General features: G+C 38.3%; 1 protein-coding gene and 1 long non-coding RNA gene across 3 annotated transcripts in view; one reads left to right on the forward strand and one right to left on the reverse strand.

Moving 5' to 3' along the window:
* CYB5A (cytochrome b5 type A) overlaps positions 1-10,914 on the forward strand; it is a 15,635-nt gene extending 4,721 nt beyond the window's left edge. For both annotated transcript variants that reach the window (XM_071737057.1, XM_071737056.1), the window contains exons 2-5: positions 4,253-4,381; positions 5,795-5,824; positions 8,938-8,972; positions 9,789-10,914. In XM_071737057.1, coding sequence (XP_071593158.1) covers positions 4,253-4,381; positions 5,795-5,824; positions 8,938-8,972; positions 9,789-9,867 — 273 coding nt within the window. In that variant the 3' untranslated portion in view covers positions 9,868-10,914. The remainder of the gene's footprint in view (positions 1-4,252; positions 4,382-5,794; positions 5,825-8,937; positions 8,973-9,788) is intronic.
* Positions 10,915-14,803: 3,889 nt separating this feature from the next.
* On the reverse strand, positions 14,804-15,647 carry LOC139793741 (uncharacterized). The gene is made up of 2 exons (XR_011724762.1): positions 15,207-15,647; positions 14,804-15,088 (listed from the first exon to the last, which is right to left on the reverse strand). It is a non-coding gene; the product is annotated as an uncharacterized lncRNA (long non-coding RNA).
* Between the last annotated feature and the right edge of the window lie 696 nt (positions 15,648-16,343).

Here is a 16,343-nt window from a genome sequence, read left to right on the forward strand (position 1 = left end):
CAAATAAGATGCAGATCTTTACTCTGTCAGAACGAAAAATGCTTTCTCCACTATGTGTCAATAAGTTACATTCATCCTGTACAATAATGTTGTGGAGAAGTAGCTTAATATTTACGATACTTAAGTTAGAGAACAGTTTACCACTAAAGGTGTCTGTGCTAGCACATTTTGAAGTATGTCAATGTACCATGGGAATTTTTATTTCAGAACCTTGCAGCATAAGCGTTGAAACCAATGTTATCTCTTCCTTAAGCTCTGATCAAGCTTGCAGGGAGATTTGAAAAGGCTTTAAAAAATAGCTGCTCTTAGCACCCTTCAGCAAGATGCTGCAAGCTGTAATGGTTTTCTTTTTGAGTGGGGAAAGGGGCACCCAGCTGCTGGGCATTTCTTTTGCAGTTCATTTAAATTCCTAATGATAGTTTTCAGAAAGGTACTGTTATAAAGAGACCTGTTCTTCAAGGTTCCTAAAATTTTTCATGAGTACTGACTGTAACTTTTTTAAGTTATGGAAACAATTTGGAGGACTCTTCAGTTAATGTGAAAGTGCCCATAGAGCAAACCAGCATTAATCTGTGTTCTACAGTAAAGCTGAAGTTCCTTGGGTCTTTCTGTCTCTGCTCCTTTCTGCTTCTTATTCTCTATATTCTGGAAAGCAAAACTTGAATTTATGACTGCCACTGGTGGGAGACCTTTGCTAATCTACCCAAATGTAAAATTGGGTGCTAGATTTGATAGCACTCCTCCACTGCAGGAAGGGAGAGGGGGCAGGAGCTGTAGATTAGGATAGTTACACTTTAATAGTCTTGAACTATGATACCAAGAAGGTTGCATGACTGCAGCTAGGGAGAGAAGTGGTGATAGGCATTCAGGATGAAGTAATCACAGACTTCTGACCCCATGAGAGCAGTGAGATTAACTGCTCGTTGGCTTTATCTAAAACTTTCTAATGTGCTGCTGTTAGCAATTGATCTGTGCCATGTATTAGTGTTGGCTTTGTACAAGTTTCCTCTGCACATGGAACTTAACTTCCTATGTGATATTTTGAATGTCCTAGGAATGAGCTAGCTTAATTTCTTGGCTAAAGCTCTTTCATTTCCCCTGGATCACAATTTTACCTGCAAAACCACTTCCATTATTTTTGTTAGTAGGATTTTGGTTTAGGAGTCATTATTAGTATAGTCCTGTAGGCTTCTAGTTCTGGGGTCTATCCAGATGCTCTCCATTAAAGTAGAAATTCGGGTAGTTTTGGTTTACCATGGAGAAGTGTAAACAAAGGCCCTGTATAAACAAACTTTGAAAAACTCGTGACCCATGAAAAATGTTCAGCTTTTGATAAAGTTACCCTGTGTGGTAAATTACAGTTGCTCCCTTTCATGAGAGGAAGTAAAGTCTTCTCATTAATTCCTTGTAGTACATGTTGGTTGTTTGCAGCCAGCTTCTAAGTTTGCATCTTTATGCAGAGGTGCCACCTAAAAGAAAAGTCTTTAGTTTCAGAGTAATTTTATGTACATCTAGTAGGTTACTAGTAACATCATCTGCTACCTGGCCTAAATTGGGAACTCTGTGTGTCATTCTCTCTACCCTAGTTTTGCTGATGTTTGGAAAAAATACCATTCCAGCTGTGGTGGCAGAGGTCATGGTTTGTCCCCTTCAGCTGATGTGTGATTACTTGAAGGATTACTTGCAGTCACTGTATTGACACTAATATTGTGCTTTTGTAGACAGGGAGATTAGCTACTAATTAGACCGAAAAATAATTCTACAGAGAAAAGCTGGAGTGCCTCAGTGAAGCTGTCCATATAGCTATATGATTGATCTTTAGTATAATGAGGGGGATTTGGGAGCAAACTAGAATATGATCGTTCTGTAGTCAGCAACCTAAAAGTATTTTGTTGAAATAACTTTATTCTAGATGCACTTATACTGGTAGGTATCCACATGGTTTGTTGGTTGGTCAGTTTTGGGGGGAAAGTGATGCAAACCATGTGATTTTTTTTTTTTTTTTTTTTTTTTTCCAACTTGCTGAAGTACCTAGCGTTTTAGCTACTTGTACCAGTAGGGTTTTGGTTTATTGCAAAGCATGGGTATGAGTCTGCATGGTGCTCATGCTACTAGTGCTTTATAGGTAGTTTTACTTTGGTGCCATTTGCTATTTCATGTCTTGAGTATTTTAGTTTTCCAAGGGGTTTTGCTGCCTTTCCTGCTGAAGATACTGAGTAAATTTTATTCTGTTTTGGGGAGTGGGATCTTTAGCATGGTATGAAAAAAAAAAATACAAGGCCCCAAATTCCCAAATGCCATGTTGCTGAAGGAGTTCTTCGAAGACTGTGGCAATATCTAGGAGAGCCTGTTAGACCCAAGTTCAGCTTCTTAAATATGCTATACATTTCAAGGCACTGAACTTCAGTGATCCCTCAACTTTTGTCCAGTCCTCCCCTGAATACTTATTGGAGTGGACTCAAGGGCAAGATTTTTATGAGCGTGCTGTATTTGCACGTCTGCTTGCATAATCTTTACTCTGCATGCACTCTTCTAACCTTTTTTTGGCACAGCTGCTGAGTCGAATCTCTATCAATTGCTTAATCTTGCTTTTGCTTAGTCATGGTAGGGATCCCTTACTCTTCTAGCTGTGGTATCTTGGCTCTTTTTAAAAAAAGTGGTTTTTGTTTTTTGGGTTTTGGGGGGAGGGAGGTTTGGTTGGTTTTATGTTTTGTTTTGAGTTTTTGTTGGGGTTTTTTTGTTTGTTTTGTTTGGGTTTTTTTTAAGCAACTTTCATAATCTATTAAAATAAGTTTCTGCCTTTAATGCAAAGATTCAAGTTTTGGACTTCTGGTACTGCTGGAAACTGGTAGTAATAGTGTCTTCCTGATCTGTAGGAACAAGTCTTATTTTTGTTGGAAGAGAGGATCCTTAGGAGATTAATATGGTGAATTTGAAGTAAATGTGATTCTGAATTGTCTAGACTAGCAGAAATACTTAATGCCATTTTTAAAATCTGCAGTTTGAGTGTAGCCTTTCTGTTCATCTGTGCTCCAGGCAAGATGGTCCTAAATAGAAGAAATTTTGCCTATTTAATAATTTTATATCTTGTAGTCAGAAGCATTAAAAATGGAATTAAAGTTTTGGAGCCTTATTTCCTTTGTCACTGGTAAAGTATTAGGGCTTACTTCATGGCTGCCTTAATCCAAGGCAGTAGTACTAAAGTGTTTTCAACTTGCTTGCCTAATAATTCACAGTGTTTATGTAGTAGTTTACTACTTGTGGTAGCAGTGAGTGGTGATTGAGTGGTGATTTTTTTTTTTTTTTTTTAATGACATGTTACTTATCTGTTATATGAATGAGTGACTTGAAGCTGAGAAGGTTCACAGAACCAGAAGATGTATCATTCAGCATGTATAGACAGAGTTATTTAATGAATGGAAATATGTAACTACGTGCAATCCTGAAAGTGCATCCTGGGGAAGAACATAAGTCAATAGTGATTTAGTTTAAGGTAATGGTGGTGGGTTGAGGTACTAGAAGATACTGGGAGACAGCTTCTCTGCCTCTCAAGGGTTTTATGAGCAATGTAGTTTTAGAATTCCATAGTCTGCTAAAACCAGAATTCCAAAGTAGCTGGTTTACTAGATAATCATAAAATTATTTTTTTTGGAAAGGACCCTTGAAGGCATTGTAGTCCAACCCCCAGCTCAAAGGAGGATTAACTTGAAGATCAAGTTCTTAATTTCTTGTGTAGGAAACCTCAAAGGGTGGAGATTGTGCAGCTCCCTTGCCAGTTTGTTTCAGTGCGTGATTGCTCCTTTTGTGAACAGCTTTTTTTGTTACATCTACCTGTAATGTTCTTGTTTCAACTTGCGAATTTTTTCTTTATCCTTCTACTATATAAAGCATTATCTGGATAACTATATACATTTCCTGCAGAAGTGGCGATACAATGTAACTTCAGAGACTACCTGGCCTTTCAAAAGACTATATCCTATAGTGTTTTAAATGCTTTAGTTGCAAGGGATAATGCCTCCTGCTGCTCTGTTGTTGATGGTGTAGAGACTTAGCTTCCTTGGTTTTGGCTTCAGAAAGTACACAAAGATTTCTTGATATTCAGATAGGCTTATGCTAGTGTAAGAGGTCTAGCAGCTGATTTTGCAAGGACAATTTTTGTTTTTAAATTCGGAAATGTGGAAATGATGAATTTTCAGTTTTTTGAGTGCAGAATGTTTTTCAGTAACAAATTAAAACTCTTTAAAAATTGCAGCATCCAGGTGGTGAGGAGGTCCTCAGGGAGCAAGCTGGGGGAGATGCTACTGAGAACTTTGAAGATGTTGGCCATTCCTCCGATGCAAGGACACTGTCAGAATCATTTATTATTGGGGAACTCCACCCGGTGAGTATGTGAGAGTACCAGTACTTGCTCTTTGCATTTAGTGATTATTTCTCTGGTAATTTCCTTCAAAATAAAGGAGAACTACTAATTTGGTTGTGTGCCAGTCCTGTAGCTGTTTGTGGATGGACTCGGGCTGGAGATTCCCCCATGTGAAGGGGCTGGGTTAGTGTAGCATAAGGATGGTCATATCTAAAAGTTCCTTGTTTTGAAATATTTTACAGCTTAGTTCTTGAATAAGCTGAATATGGAATCATGACATATCTTGTGTACCCTGTGAGCTTTGTAATGAGGCTAACCCCTCAAAGTGGTATGTTGGACTGTCTAAATCTTTTCATAAGTCAATATTCAGGGTGATTACTAAGAGCTACTTTCATTATTGTAAATATATATGCCAGGCTTCTATCAGGATCTAAATGTACAGTCTCTTTATATGGCCATTAAGAAGATGGCTAAAGGAAGCATCTTCTATTTTGATGCTCTGTCTTTCCCTACCCTGGCTCCCCCTGTTTTGAAGTATCAGTGTTCCCTACTTGTAGTTGTCAGGGTTGTTCACAGTGCATTTCTACTGGATCATCTGTCACTTCCTCTTTTCTATATTGTCCTTAACATTCCCTGTATTATTAACAAGCACCTTTCTGCTGCCTCAAGTTTTGAAAGTTTTGTTTCTAGTTACAAAGCTGCCACTTTGAATTCCTTCAGATAGGACATAATTAAGCTCTTCTGCATCTTAATAGTTGAAATGTACTTGTTAGAGGTTTAGATTGCTAGTGTGCTCAACAGCTCTACTTTATTGCCCATTTTAAACCTTGCAGGTTACAAATCTGCATCTATTTCAGTGTCAGTTGTTGCCAGTAAAGTTGTTCAGAACCAGGCTACCATTCCAGTTCTTTCTTGTTTGACAAGTCCCTGTTTTCATAGAGTATGAAACCGCTTGGTAGTTTAATGTACAAATACAGCACTGTCAAGATTATATCCTATTGGACTTTTCTGTAATGATTGTGACTATTTCAATTAAAACATCATGAGTTTATAAAACATTCATAAAATTTGGGACCTTTGCACTAGATGTTGCACTAAAACTAGTTAGATGACTTTGCCTGGTAATGAGTAGAGTAGTAAACTAATAACTTTATAAACTGATTGCAGTTAAGGTTATGTGTACTGTTCAGAGACAAAGGAAATGCAAAAAATGTGGGCACAAGGAATAATATGTTGGGAGACTTGGGTTTCACTTCTTTTTTTGTATTCTGGAAAGTATTATTTAAGGAAGTCATCTTGTTTATTGTTATCATACACTGCTCTTTTGCAAGTCTGTTTTCTTTATAAAAATAGGTACACATTAACAGAACAAAGTGCAAACTAAATTTAGTGATAAATTATTTTTGTCTAAATTTCTTGTTTATTTTCCTCCAGGATGATAGAGGAAAGCTTCAGAAACCAACAGTAAGTGTGTTTGTTTGAAATGTCATATTGTGTCTTTTAGGTATTAGCATTAGTGTCTGTCTGTAAATTGAATACTCTGAGACAAAAATAATTCAGCTTGATTTAAATGTAGTGTTTCAGGTCATAAATATCTTAAGCCTGTTAATTTGGCTACAAATTATTACTCCCGTAAGCTGTTCTTTAATTTGTGTGGTTTCAAACCAAGAGGCTACTAGGTGTGATGGCATTATGCTGCAGCAAAAAGGTGAATCTAGAATCAGTAAATGGCTTTTTAGAGTTGAGTTTAAGAAAAAAAAATGGTTGACGGACAGAATGGATTAAACTGATAAGTGCTTGTGGGTCAAGAAATGTTCATACTTAACAATATATTAGTAGCACTAGTAGATGGAGAATGTAGACACATTTGATTGCTGTGTTAAACATCAGTCAGTTTGCAGTTGTGAACACTTTTCAAGGTGAAAATACTGTAACAGCTATTTCCTAGCTGTTGTGGTAGATTTTGCTGAGTGTCTTGTCAATGCAGTATTGCACTTACTTTCTATTTTTTTTTTCTGTCTTTAATAGACTAAAGTTGTGCTGGGAGTCAGCTATCAAATTCCTGAAATTCAGATGTCCCTTAAAGGGGCAATTTCATCAGGGTTTAATTTTTACAGTTGCTGCTGCTGTGTGTATAAAGAGGATGTTTGCTCAGGGATGGCTTAACAGCAGTGTGCTTAGGCAGAGGCTGAAGGTTATTTTTAAATGAAGTGTGGAAGGAGCAGGATCTTATTCTTGCTGTTTGAAAGTGTTGTGGTTTAAATCTAGGTAGCTACTAAACCCCTCACTCACTCCTCTGTGATGGGTTGAGGAAGAGAATTGTAGAAGTAAGAAAATAGCTGGGTTGAGATAGAGATTGGAATAGCTAAAGCAAAAGCTGTGCATACAAGCAAAGGAAACTATGTAATTGGTTCACTACTTTCCATCTTCAGGCAGGTGTTTAGAGCCATCTCCAGGAATGCCAGGCACTGTCACTTGTGATGGTTATATGGGAAAACAAAACACAGTCACTCAAAAGTCCCTTCCTTCTTCCCCTAGCTTTATATGCTGAGCAGGATATCCTATAGAGTGGAATATCCCTTTGGTCAGCTGCAGTTAGCTGTCCTGGCTGTGTGCCCTCCCAGCTTCTAGTGCACCCCTAGCCTACTCTGGTGGTGTGGAGTGAGAAGAAAAGGTCTTGACTGTAAGCACTGCTCAGCAACAGCAAAACCAACTCTGCATTATCAGCATTGTTTTCAGTACAAATCCAAAACACAGTCCCATACCAGCTACTATGAAGAAAGTTAACTCCAACCAAAACCACCACAGAGATAACTTCTAATAAACAATCACTTTTGCAGTATCTTCCAATAATATGAATGAGTTAAAAGAAAGTAAAATAAATTACACACACACACACACACACACACACACACACACACACACAGACACACTGTGTTCACTATAGCAATTATTAATTTTTATTAACTAAGGACTGGAACTAGTATACTAATAAAAATTTAAAAATGTATTGGTGTCTGGAATTCAGGGCTTCTTTCTTCCCACCAAGAATAACATCTCCTATTCTTACTACTTTAGAAGTTTGGGGCAGTTCACAGTTAACCTATAATAGCAGCAACTGCAAATGCAGCTAAAAAACAGACTGCCCAGTGCAAGTCGTAATAAGTTCGGCCAAAGCGTGGTCCAGTGTGAGTTAAGATGTATTAAAATGATTTGTTACTACACTCCTGTTTGGCTTATTCTCTCATTTTAGTGCTAGTGATAGCTATCTAGACTACATGCGTGTTTTCCATTATTCCAGAAGGAAGCTGGAACACTTTGCTCCAGCAGGACATGTGGGCGCAGCTGATAAGACAATTTCACTTTACATTGCACTCTGGCTGGGTAGTGATTAAACCCTGTGCCCTGGCTCTCTACAGGCCCTCAGAAGGCCTTGTGCTTTTAAATGTCCCTCTAGTGTCATAGTGTTTAGAAATGGGTTTTGATGAGCTGGAACATAATTCTCTTACTGTCTTAAGACAGTAAGAGAAAGTCTTAAGACTGTCTTAAGACAGTAAGGGTGGGAGCATTCCCTGTTCCTGGATGTGGCAAGTGTGTTGTAAAAGGTGTCGGTCTTCATTATATGTGCACAAGCTGTTCCATGCTCTTTGACTTTGGGATTAGTTTTTTGTGGAGATGGTTACAAAACCAGTGTAGGTGTAATCACCGATTCTTCTGCTTTTAAATATGCTATTTGTCACACATAAACCTATCATGATTCACATCATGAATTGCAAAAATAGTGGATGGGGAAGAAAATTAACTTGCAATAGTAGCCTGATGGAATCTATGAAAGGATGTTAATAATCTCTCATTCTTTAAATGCATTGCACATGTTCTGATGCTAGAGCAATTAATTTTCCAATTATGGATCTTGCACCACAAAGTTTAAGTACTGTTTTAATGCTTGGTTCTTTTAGCTGTACCTAGGGCCATGTGCAATTAGTATTATTCAAATTAATAAGTCTTCATATAAATTGTGCTCATGTACCCAACTGTGATTCAGTCTTGTAGTGCTTCTTTTTCTGTGGAAACTAAGCAAGGAGTCCAAATCAGTATCAGAAACAACTTACAATAATTTTTACTGGTTCTTATGCAATCTGAAACACCACAAAGAAAACCTGAGTCTAATAAGCCTTATGAATGTAAATTAGCTTTCATCATGTAGGTTCAATACAAGAAATATCTATGTTAATTTGAGGTCTTTTCAGTTAGATCTTGAGCAGGTAAGGGGTCTTTGTATTTTAGGTGACAGACTTTTCAGATGTAACATGAGGTTGAAGTTATCTTCATGGAAAACTTGCAAAAAAATTCCTTATGATTTTTTTAATAACTTCTGATGCAGTGTTGGTTACATAAACAGCTGCTACCTCCTTATACAAGTCAGTTATAGGGATTCTGAAAAACTCTTAACAAATGCAATGCACTGAGTTATTTTTAAAGTAGTCTCACTTAATGAGTTTTGAGAAATCACAGCACTCGTTACGATCGACAGCGGTGCCTGCTTGATGAAAATATCTCTTTGTTTTGCTTTTCAGGAGACTCTTATTACCACGGTTCAGTCTTCTTCCAGGTATAGTATGATAATACTTGATGTCAACTTAAAATTCCTCATGATTGTTTCTGAACCTTAGCAAGCTGAATAGCTCCTATCTGCTGGAAGCTTAGATGTCAGAGCATGATGCATGAAAATTTCTGTTCTCTGTGAAGCCCAAGTTGGCATTTATGTATGACTTTACAAGCATGTTCTCTTACCAGCTAGCTATTGATAAGTGTCAGTAGGTATCAAATGTTTTATGTTGCACAAGCTTTCATTTCCTGAATCTGTCAGGAGAATGGAAAAGACCCTTGGTGCTGTTGCTCAGTGTTTTGCTGGCAGGGTCTCACTTTTTTAAAAAAATGATACAACTGTAGCATCTAAGGGATATAAGAGAATTGTGTCTGTAAGAAGAAAAATCTGTCAGACTTGGGAGGGATGGGAAAATACTTTGGAACACCACTGAATCAAACTTTCTCAAGTTGTATCCTCCTGACTGTTGTTGCCTATTGGTGATGCTTCAGAAGACTGTTCCATGTCCCTCTGAGTTGGGAGCTTGGGTGCTTATGTGTTATGTCATGATGCTACTTAAATGGCTTTTGAATGAATAATGTGCTGGGCAGCACATCATGACTTAAAATATTTCTAGGATCTCACTCTTCTCTAGTAAGCAGACTTTCTGTAATCGCTAGTGCAAAGCCTTAACACTACAAGCCTTTAGACTTGGCTATGGTATTAGTTGCCAGCCCAGGTGTTCTGTTGCCCTAACTTTGAAGTATTTGTTGTAGTGGGAAGGAACTTCCCACTTCAGTTGTCACTGCCTAAACTGCTGTTTCAAAAACTTCCTTCTAGTTCATGGTCCAACTGGGTGATCCCGGCAATAGCAGCGATTATCGTGGCCCTGATGTATCGTTCCTACATGGCAGAGTAAGCGCCTTACTAAGAACTAGTGCAAGAAGAGACTGATCTAGGAGAGAATATAAGCAATCCTAACCCAATATGTTTCCAGACAAAAGCCTGATGTCTGAAGAAAAATTCAACTTTTTCAGAAAACTGAACATTTCTTTCTCAATGCTGTGCACTTTTCTCAATGTTGCCTTCTTATTTGCTGTTCTGAAGTGATAAAAAGGCAGCATTTCTCTTTTTGTATAACAATTTCAATATCTAATGAGTTATCAAATAACTGTATTGGTTTCCGTATTAGAATATTGTTTTGTATATAACATTAATTCTGGTTATTTCTCTTTAATCTGTAATGGTGTCCACAGGTCTGTCTTTACATACATATTTTACAGCTTTAAATGACTACCAAAACTGTGTACATGTATTTGTCCATGTATACAACTTCACCTAACTTAAAAATTCACGGTGTCCTCTTAAATGTAGTATGTTTGAATGAAATGCTAATTAAATGCAAAGGAAAAAGCTGAGTGGACTAATGGGTGTAGCTGCCTCAAAGCAGTGTGGACCCTACCAATCGGGCTATAATGAGCTGATTTTTTTTTTTTTTTTTTTTTCCCTCCTGACTCCTGCTCTTGTAGTTATTGTAGATACTCTTACGAGCAAACTCTTCTGTTTGGTTCCCATTGAAAAATTCAGGTGAAATACAAAACCCAATGTTTGACTCAATTATGTCTGTCTCAGTTTTGTGAAAAGTAGCTCTCTTTTGTGAAAAAGGCAGAAGAATTAAGTGCTACTAAATAATACTGTTCCTGCCAAGCACTCAGGTGACTCTAGAATTTGTTCTGGAACTTCCAGACTTTTATAAAATCCTTCAACTTGTCATGTACTTTGTGTGTGGGGGGGAAAACTGATACATGGAATCTGTTTCTGACTGTTCTGTGATGTGCTCCTTGGTGCTTTACTATGAAGAGATGACTATTTTCACTGCTAAATACAAGATAACTGAAAGCGTGCATTTTGTGGTGAACATTTTTAGTCATATGTAAATGATCATGAATAAAATTTTAATAGCTTACTCTTGCTGGCTGAAATATGTTCATTTCTGACTTCTTTGAAGGCCTTGGAAGGAATGCTCTTGCATATTAGGACATTTCTCAGAAGTACCTGAGAATCAAGATGTGTTCTTGTCATGGTTTAACCCCAGTTGGCAGCTAAGCCCTGCACAGCTGCACGGATTGGGGAGATCAGAAGGGTAAAAGTGAGAAAATCAATGTATTGAGATAAAAACAGTGGAATAGGTAAAGCAAAAGCTGTGCATGCAAACCAAAACGAGGAATTCATTCACTGCTTCCCATTGCCAGGCAGGTATTAGCACTCCTCAGGACAGCAAGGCTCCATCCCATGTTACCCTTTCTTGGGAAGACAAACTTCATCACTCTGGACCTCTCCCCCCCTTTCTTATTCATCCCCATCCCCCCTTCCTTCTTCATGGGCAGGGACTCCTTCCACCAACCAGATTGCCTAAGGCCCATCCAACCTGGCCTTGAACACTTCCAAGGGAGGGGGAAGCCACAGCTTCTCTGGGCAAGCTGTGTTAGTCTTTCACCACCCACGCAGTAAAGAATTCCTTCCTAATACCTCAATCTACACGCTTTCAGTGTGAAACCATTGTCCTCCTATCACTACATGCCCTTGTAAAAATTCCCAGCTTTCTTGCAGGCACCTTCAGGTGTTGAAAAGCCACTGTGGGGTCTCCCCAGAGCCTTCTCCAGGCTGAACAGCCCCAACTCTCTTTCTTCATAGGAGAGGTGCTCCAGCCCTCTGATCATCTTTGTGGCCTTTCTTTGGACTTGCTCCAAGAGCTTCACATCCTTGTGTTGGGGGCTTCAGAACTGGACATGAGTACACTATAAAATGACCTGTAAAAATAAAAGTTTTGGGGACTGCTGTGACTTCAGAAGATTTTCTTGGTTGTTCATAGAAATATATCAATATAGGAATCCTTCAAGAATACCTTACTGTGGGATTCCATTTGTGGAAATTCCTTTACTGTTATAGCAAATGGGGATATTTCCTATAGCTTCAACTGAAAGCATCTCCTTTATTTGTGTTCACGTGTTCTGTCAGACTTGGTTAACAGATGCAGATGTCCAATTACTTAGAGTAGATACTGTCAACTTTATCTTGGAAATTTTAATCTCCAATATAAATGGCAGTGTTTGGGACTGTGTCTAACATTACCGTATTTTTGTCCTGGTTTTGCGTTAGCTTTTCCCCTGAGTGTGGTGAAGCAGAGTTTAAAAATTCAGGCTTTATTGTGGTTTTTTTACAGATAAACTTTTAAAAGGATGTATTAACTCTGATTTGGTGTTTAGACTCATAAATGAAGTTTCATGTAATGAATTTTAGTTTTAAAAACAAGTTTACCTGTCTAGGTGAAGCAAAAGAAGCCCAACACAACAGTTTTAGAAAGCTTGTCATACCTTTTTTTTTTTTTTTTAAGAAATTCAGACTGCGATAATTATGTCTGCATCTGCAGACAGACAAGGTAGTGCAACCAAAGTGGATCCATAAGGCAAAATACTTGCTGCCAAAGGTCTTTTTTTTCCACTCCCCTGGAGTATCTATACAAGCTCAGTCCCATATAAAAGCAGTCAAGCTGGAATGTGCAGGGAGTTGCCACAATGTGAACCAAAAGGGCAATAAGTGGAGATCAGTATGCAATGCTTCAAAACTGATAAAAATTAAGATGCTTATGCAGGTGTCCACCCTATAGTTGGTCTGTTCATATTCCCTTCCATCAGTGCTTATGAAAGTTGTTCCTTAGAGATTAACTTGACTGTTTCAGGTTTTAAAATACGAACTGAGCTTGTAAAATGATAAAACTCCGAACTACGGAAAATCATCAGGTTTGTAATTTCCCTTTTTAATACCCTAAGCTTAGAGCTGATTTCCATAGGGTGTCATACATGAGTTTTATTGTGACTTTAGCTTTTGACTAGGAATATGAAAGGAAAAGGCATATGGGTGTGGTGATGAATGAATGACAATGCTATTGAAAAAGTAGTTGAGTAAATTAAGGACAGTCAATGTTTTTTCAGTCTGATAGCAAAAATGAAATGATGGTCAGGCAGTGTTCTTCTCAGAATAAAAATCATTTGTCCCCAGATACTCTCTGAAGGTACTTGCTCTAATTGTCTGGCAAATAACTTTAATATTATTTTTTGTTTGGAGGGGCTGGTTTTGGAGGTTGATGCTTTAAATCAGATGTCATCTTGTGTTATCTTGTTTATCCAGCCTCACGGCGTTTGTACTGCTTTAAATTATTTGAGTATTATATATATATATTCAGCCTTCATATGCCTGTTCACAGGAATGCACAAGAATGCATAGGGGCAGAGAGATGCCTTAAATGGAGATGGCCTTGGCTTCCTCTTGGTGTCTGTGGAATAAATCTGGTACAACTTGTTCATTTTCTCCCTCTGCTATGACAAGGAGAAAATAGCACGCTGTCCCTTTCCCTGGCTCAGGCATTCTGTTCCAATGCCTTTCTCTAATTCCGACTGCTTTGCTGCTGCCAGAATTTTGCAGAATGATAGAGAGAAACTGGTAAGGGGGTAAACGCTAGGAAAATGAAAGCTGATCACAAATTTTATTCAGAGGAAAAAAAAATGGGAAGGCATTACGGTTTTGATTTTCTGAATGTAATTAATGCTTATAAATTCGTGTCCACTTGACCAAAACTATTTTCTGCAAGTCTGGCAATGAAGATTATTAACTGAAACTAAGTGAAAATGAAGGAGCTGTGTCAAGTGTCATACAAACCATGTAGAACATTAATAGTATTACTACATTACATTCCTTCTGATGATTAATTCATTATATGTTGAAACATTTCAAAGTTTTGAATGACCTGGCTTATAAGTACGTAGGCAGACAAGCACATGAATTAATGAGAAATGTTGGAACATTGGATCTTGATAGATGATTAATGCTGGATTTTCTGTACTTTCTGAAAACAAGCTAGACTTGTTCTTAATCTTCTTAGATGAAAGAGTGTGCATAAAACAATTCTTGGTGTTTTCTTAGCCAGCTGTCTAAGGTTGGGAACATATAATGCAACTACTGATCTATATGAATAGCTGCTAGAACTCAGAATGGACTTGATTGCAGTGCAGAGTCTCATGTATAAGGAATAGATTTTTACTTTTATCCTATTTATAATTTCTGTACCTGTCTTACAGTTCACAACACTTAGGCAGCCAGCATACTGCCAGGAGCTGTCAGTTCTGTTCACTGAGAGGAGAGTAGCACCGTCAGGCAAGAGTTACACACAGGAAAATCTTAGGGAAGGTTTTTTGGGTGTCCAGAAAAAAAAACAACCCAAAACTCACAGAGGCACCCAGAGTCCAGGAACAGTACCTAGCAGCACAATTACCATAGAAATCTTGCTGCTGTAATTGATCTGGGTTTATGGATAAAGCTGATTGACCAGTCTTGTTGTAGAGTGAGAGCACTCCATGGTATTTCTGGAATCCCACCTACTTCGGTTCTGGAAAAATGTGGCCCTATGTTGTTTGAAATAGCAAATTTTTTAGCTGTCAGCTGTGGGAAAATGTCTCTTTAAATAGAATGTGCTCTCAAAACTGCTTCAAGGTATGGGAGGGGGTGGTTTGAGAAAAGAAGGCAACCCAAGCAAGGGGAGTGCTCTCCTAAATGACTTCTTGAAAATAAGGAAAGGTCATTCTTCTGTCACATTAATTTATCAGAGATTTCTGAAGTCAGTTGATGCTTTTAGTGTCAATCATCTGGGGTCTTAGCATGGCCTGCAGGGATATCTGTAAGAGCATGATAGGTATGTTGTCTGTATAGGTTGTGAGAGTTGACATGACAGAAGACCTTAGTCTGCTGCTTAGAAGCCTGCAGGATGGTGGATTGGTGATTGGAAACAAGAAACTAGCTCATTTAATTTGTAAACTTAATGGATTCACAACTTGCATTTATTAGGATCCATTTTTAGTGTAGTGTTGCAGTGGGTAACATTCTCTTCATCAATTTGAGGAGGACAAGCAATTGATGAATAATGAAGTTAGTATTTGTGCAATCACAGCTTCAGAGATTAGGAGAAAGCCTTGGTTTATTTTTAGTTGATTTTGTAGAACTACTTTTTGACCCCACTGAAGTAACAACGACATTTGAGTAATACAGGTTATTATATACTTTGTGTTGTCACAGTGAGACCTTCAGACCTGAGGACATGGGTGAACAAGTTGATAGAATACAAGCTAGGCTGTGTAGATTTAAAGCTCACTAGCTTCTCCCAGGCAGCTTCTGCTGTTTAGCTGCATGCAAAATAATTTATTGCACCTTTGCTGAAGGCTGCATGATCCCATGCCTGAGAAACTCTGTATCTGGTAGATGTGCAAGTCTGACCAAACAAGATCTCCCTGCCTCAAGGTCCCATGAGAGTCTTGGTCCAGGATGGTGTCTCAGATCACCTATAACACACATCAACATGATCAGACTCTTGACAACAAGGTCTGCTTTTTCAGACAGTAAGTTTGTGTCTGCAAGTAAGTGTCAGCAGGTGGGAAGGAGCAGGAACAGTCAGAGAAAATAGAAACAGCCCATGAAGCAAGGACTATCAATCACCCAGGACTTTATTTCTGAGCTCTGTGACATAACTGATAAGCTCAAGTCTTACTCTTCTCTCTTCACTACTAATCCAGCATTGTTTTTTCTTCTGTAACATATGAACTGCTTGAATATTTACCCTGGTTCTTGGACTGAGTTTTACAGCCCGGGCCAACTCTGGCCTGTTTAGAGCAAGCTTGGATGTGTCTGCATCATTCCTGTAGGCGAGACCTTACTGGTTTCTGCTGTGCCTCTCTTCTGGTTTGCATGGAGCACAAGAATACAGCCTCAGACTTGTCACACACTTCCATGTGGAAACCATTCAGTTTATTCTACAAGCTGGCATGAGGTCATTACAAATCCCTTAAAAATCTATGGCCCACTTATTTCCAAATGCTAGTATGAATTGAACAACAAAACAAAACAAAAAACTTAGATACAGCATTCATATTAAATCTCTAACTACCTTCTTTTATACTTTAAAAATCCATATATTTAAACCCCTCAGTACAGGGACTTCACTCTTGTGTGTAAAATACCTAGTACAAATAGATCCTGATCTTGTTTGTAGTGTGTAGTATTTCTAATAACACTGCTGAACAAGGTCTCTGTAGCAGGGCAGGGAAGCAGATGGGTCTAAATTCCATTATCAATACAGATTTGTACGTGCCAGTGTTAGATTTTTTTGTTTACTATGATGACTACCAGAGCAATTAAAAATCTAAAGTATGGAATAGAATCATAGAATCATAGAATTGGCTGGGTTGGAAGGGACCTCAGAGATCATCAAGTCCAACCCTTGATCCACTACCGCTGCAGTTACCAGACCATGGCACTGAGTGCCACATCCAGTCTCTTTTTAAATATCTC

This window comes from Heliangelus exortis, chromosome 2, assembly GCF_036169615.1.
Source record: "Heliangelus exortis chromosome 2, bHelExo1.hap1, whole genome shotgun sequence".
Lineage (NCBI taxonomy): Eukaryota > Metazoa > Chordata > Aves > Apodiformes > Trochilidae > Heliangelus > Heliangelus exortis.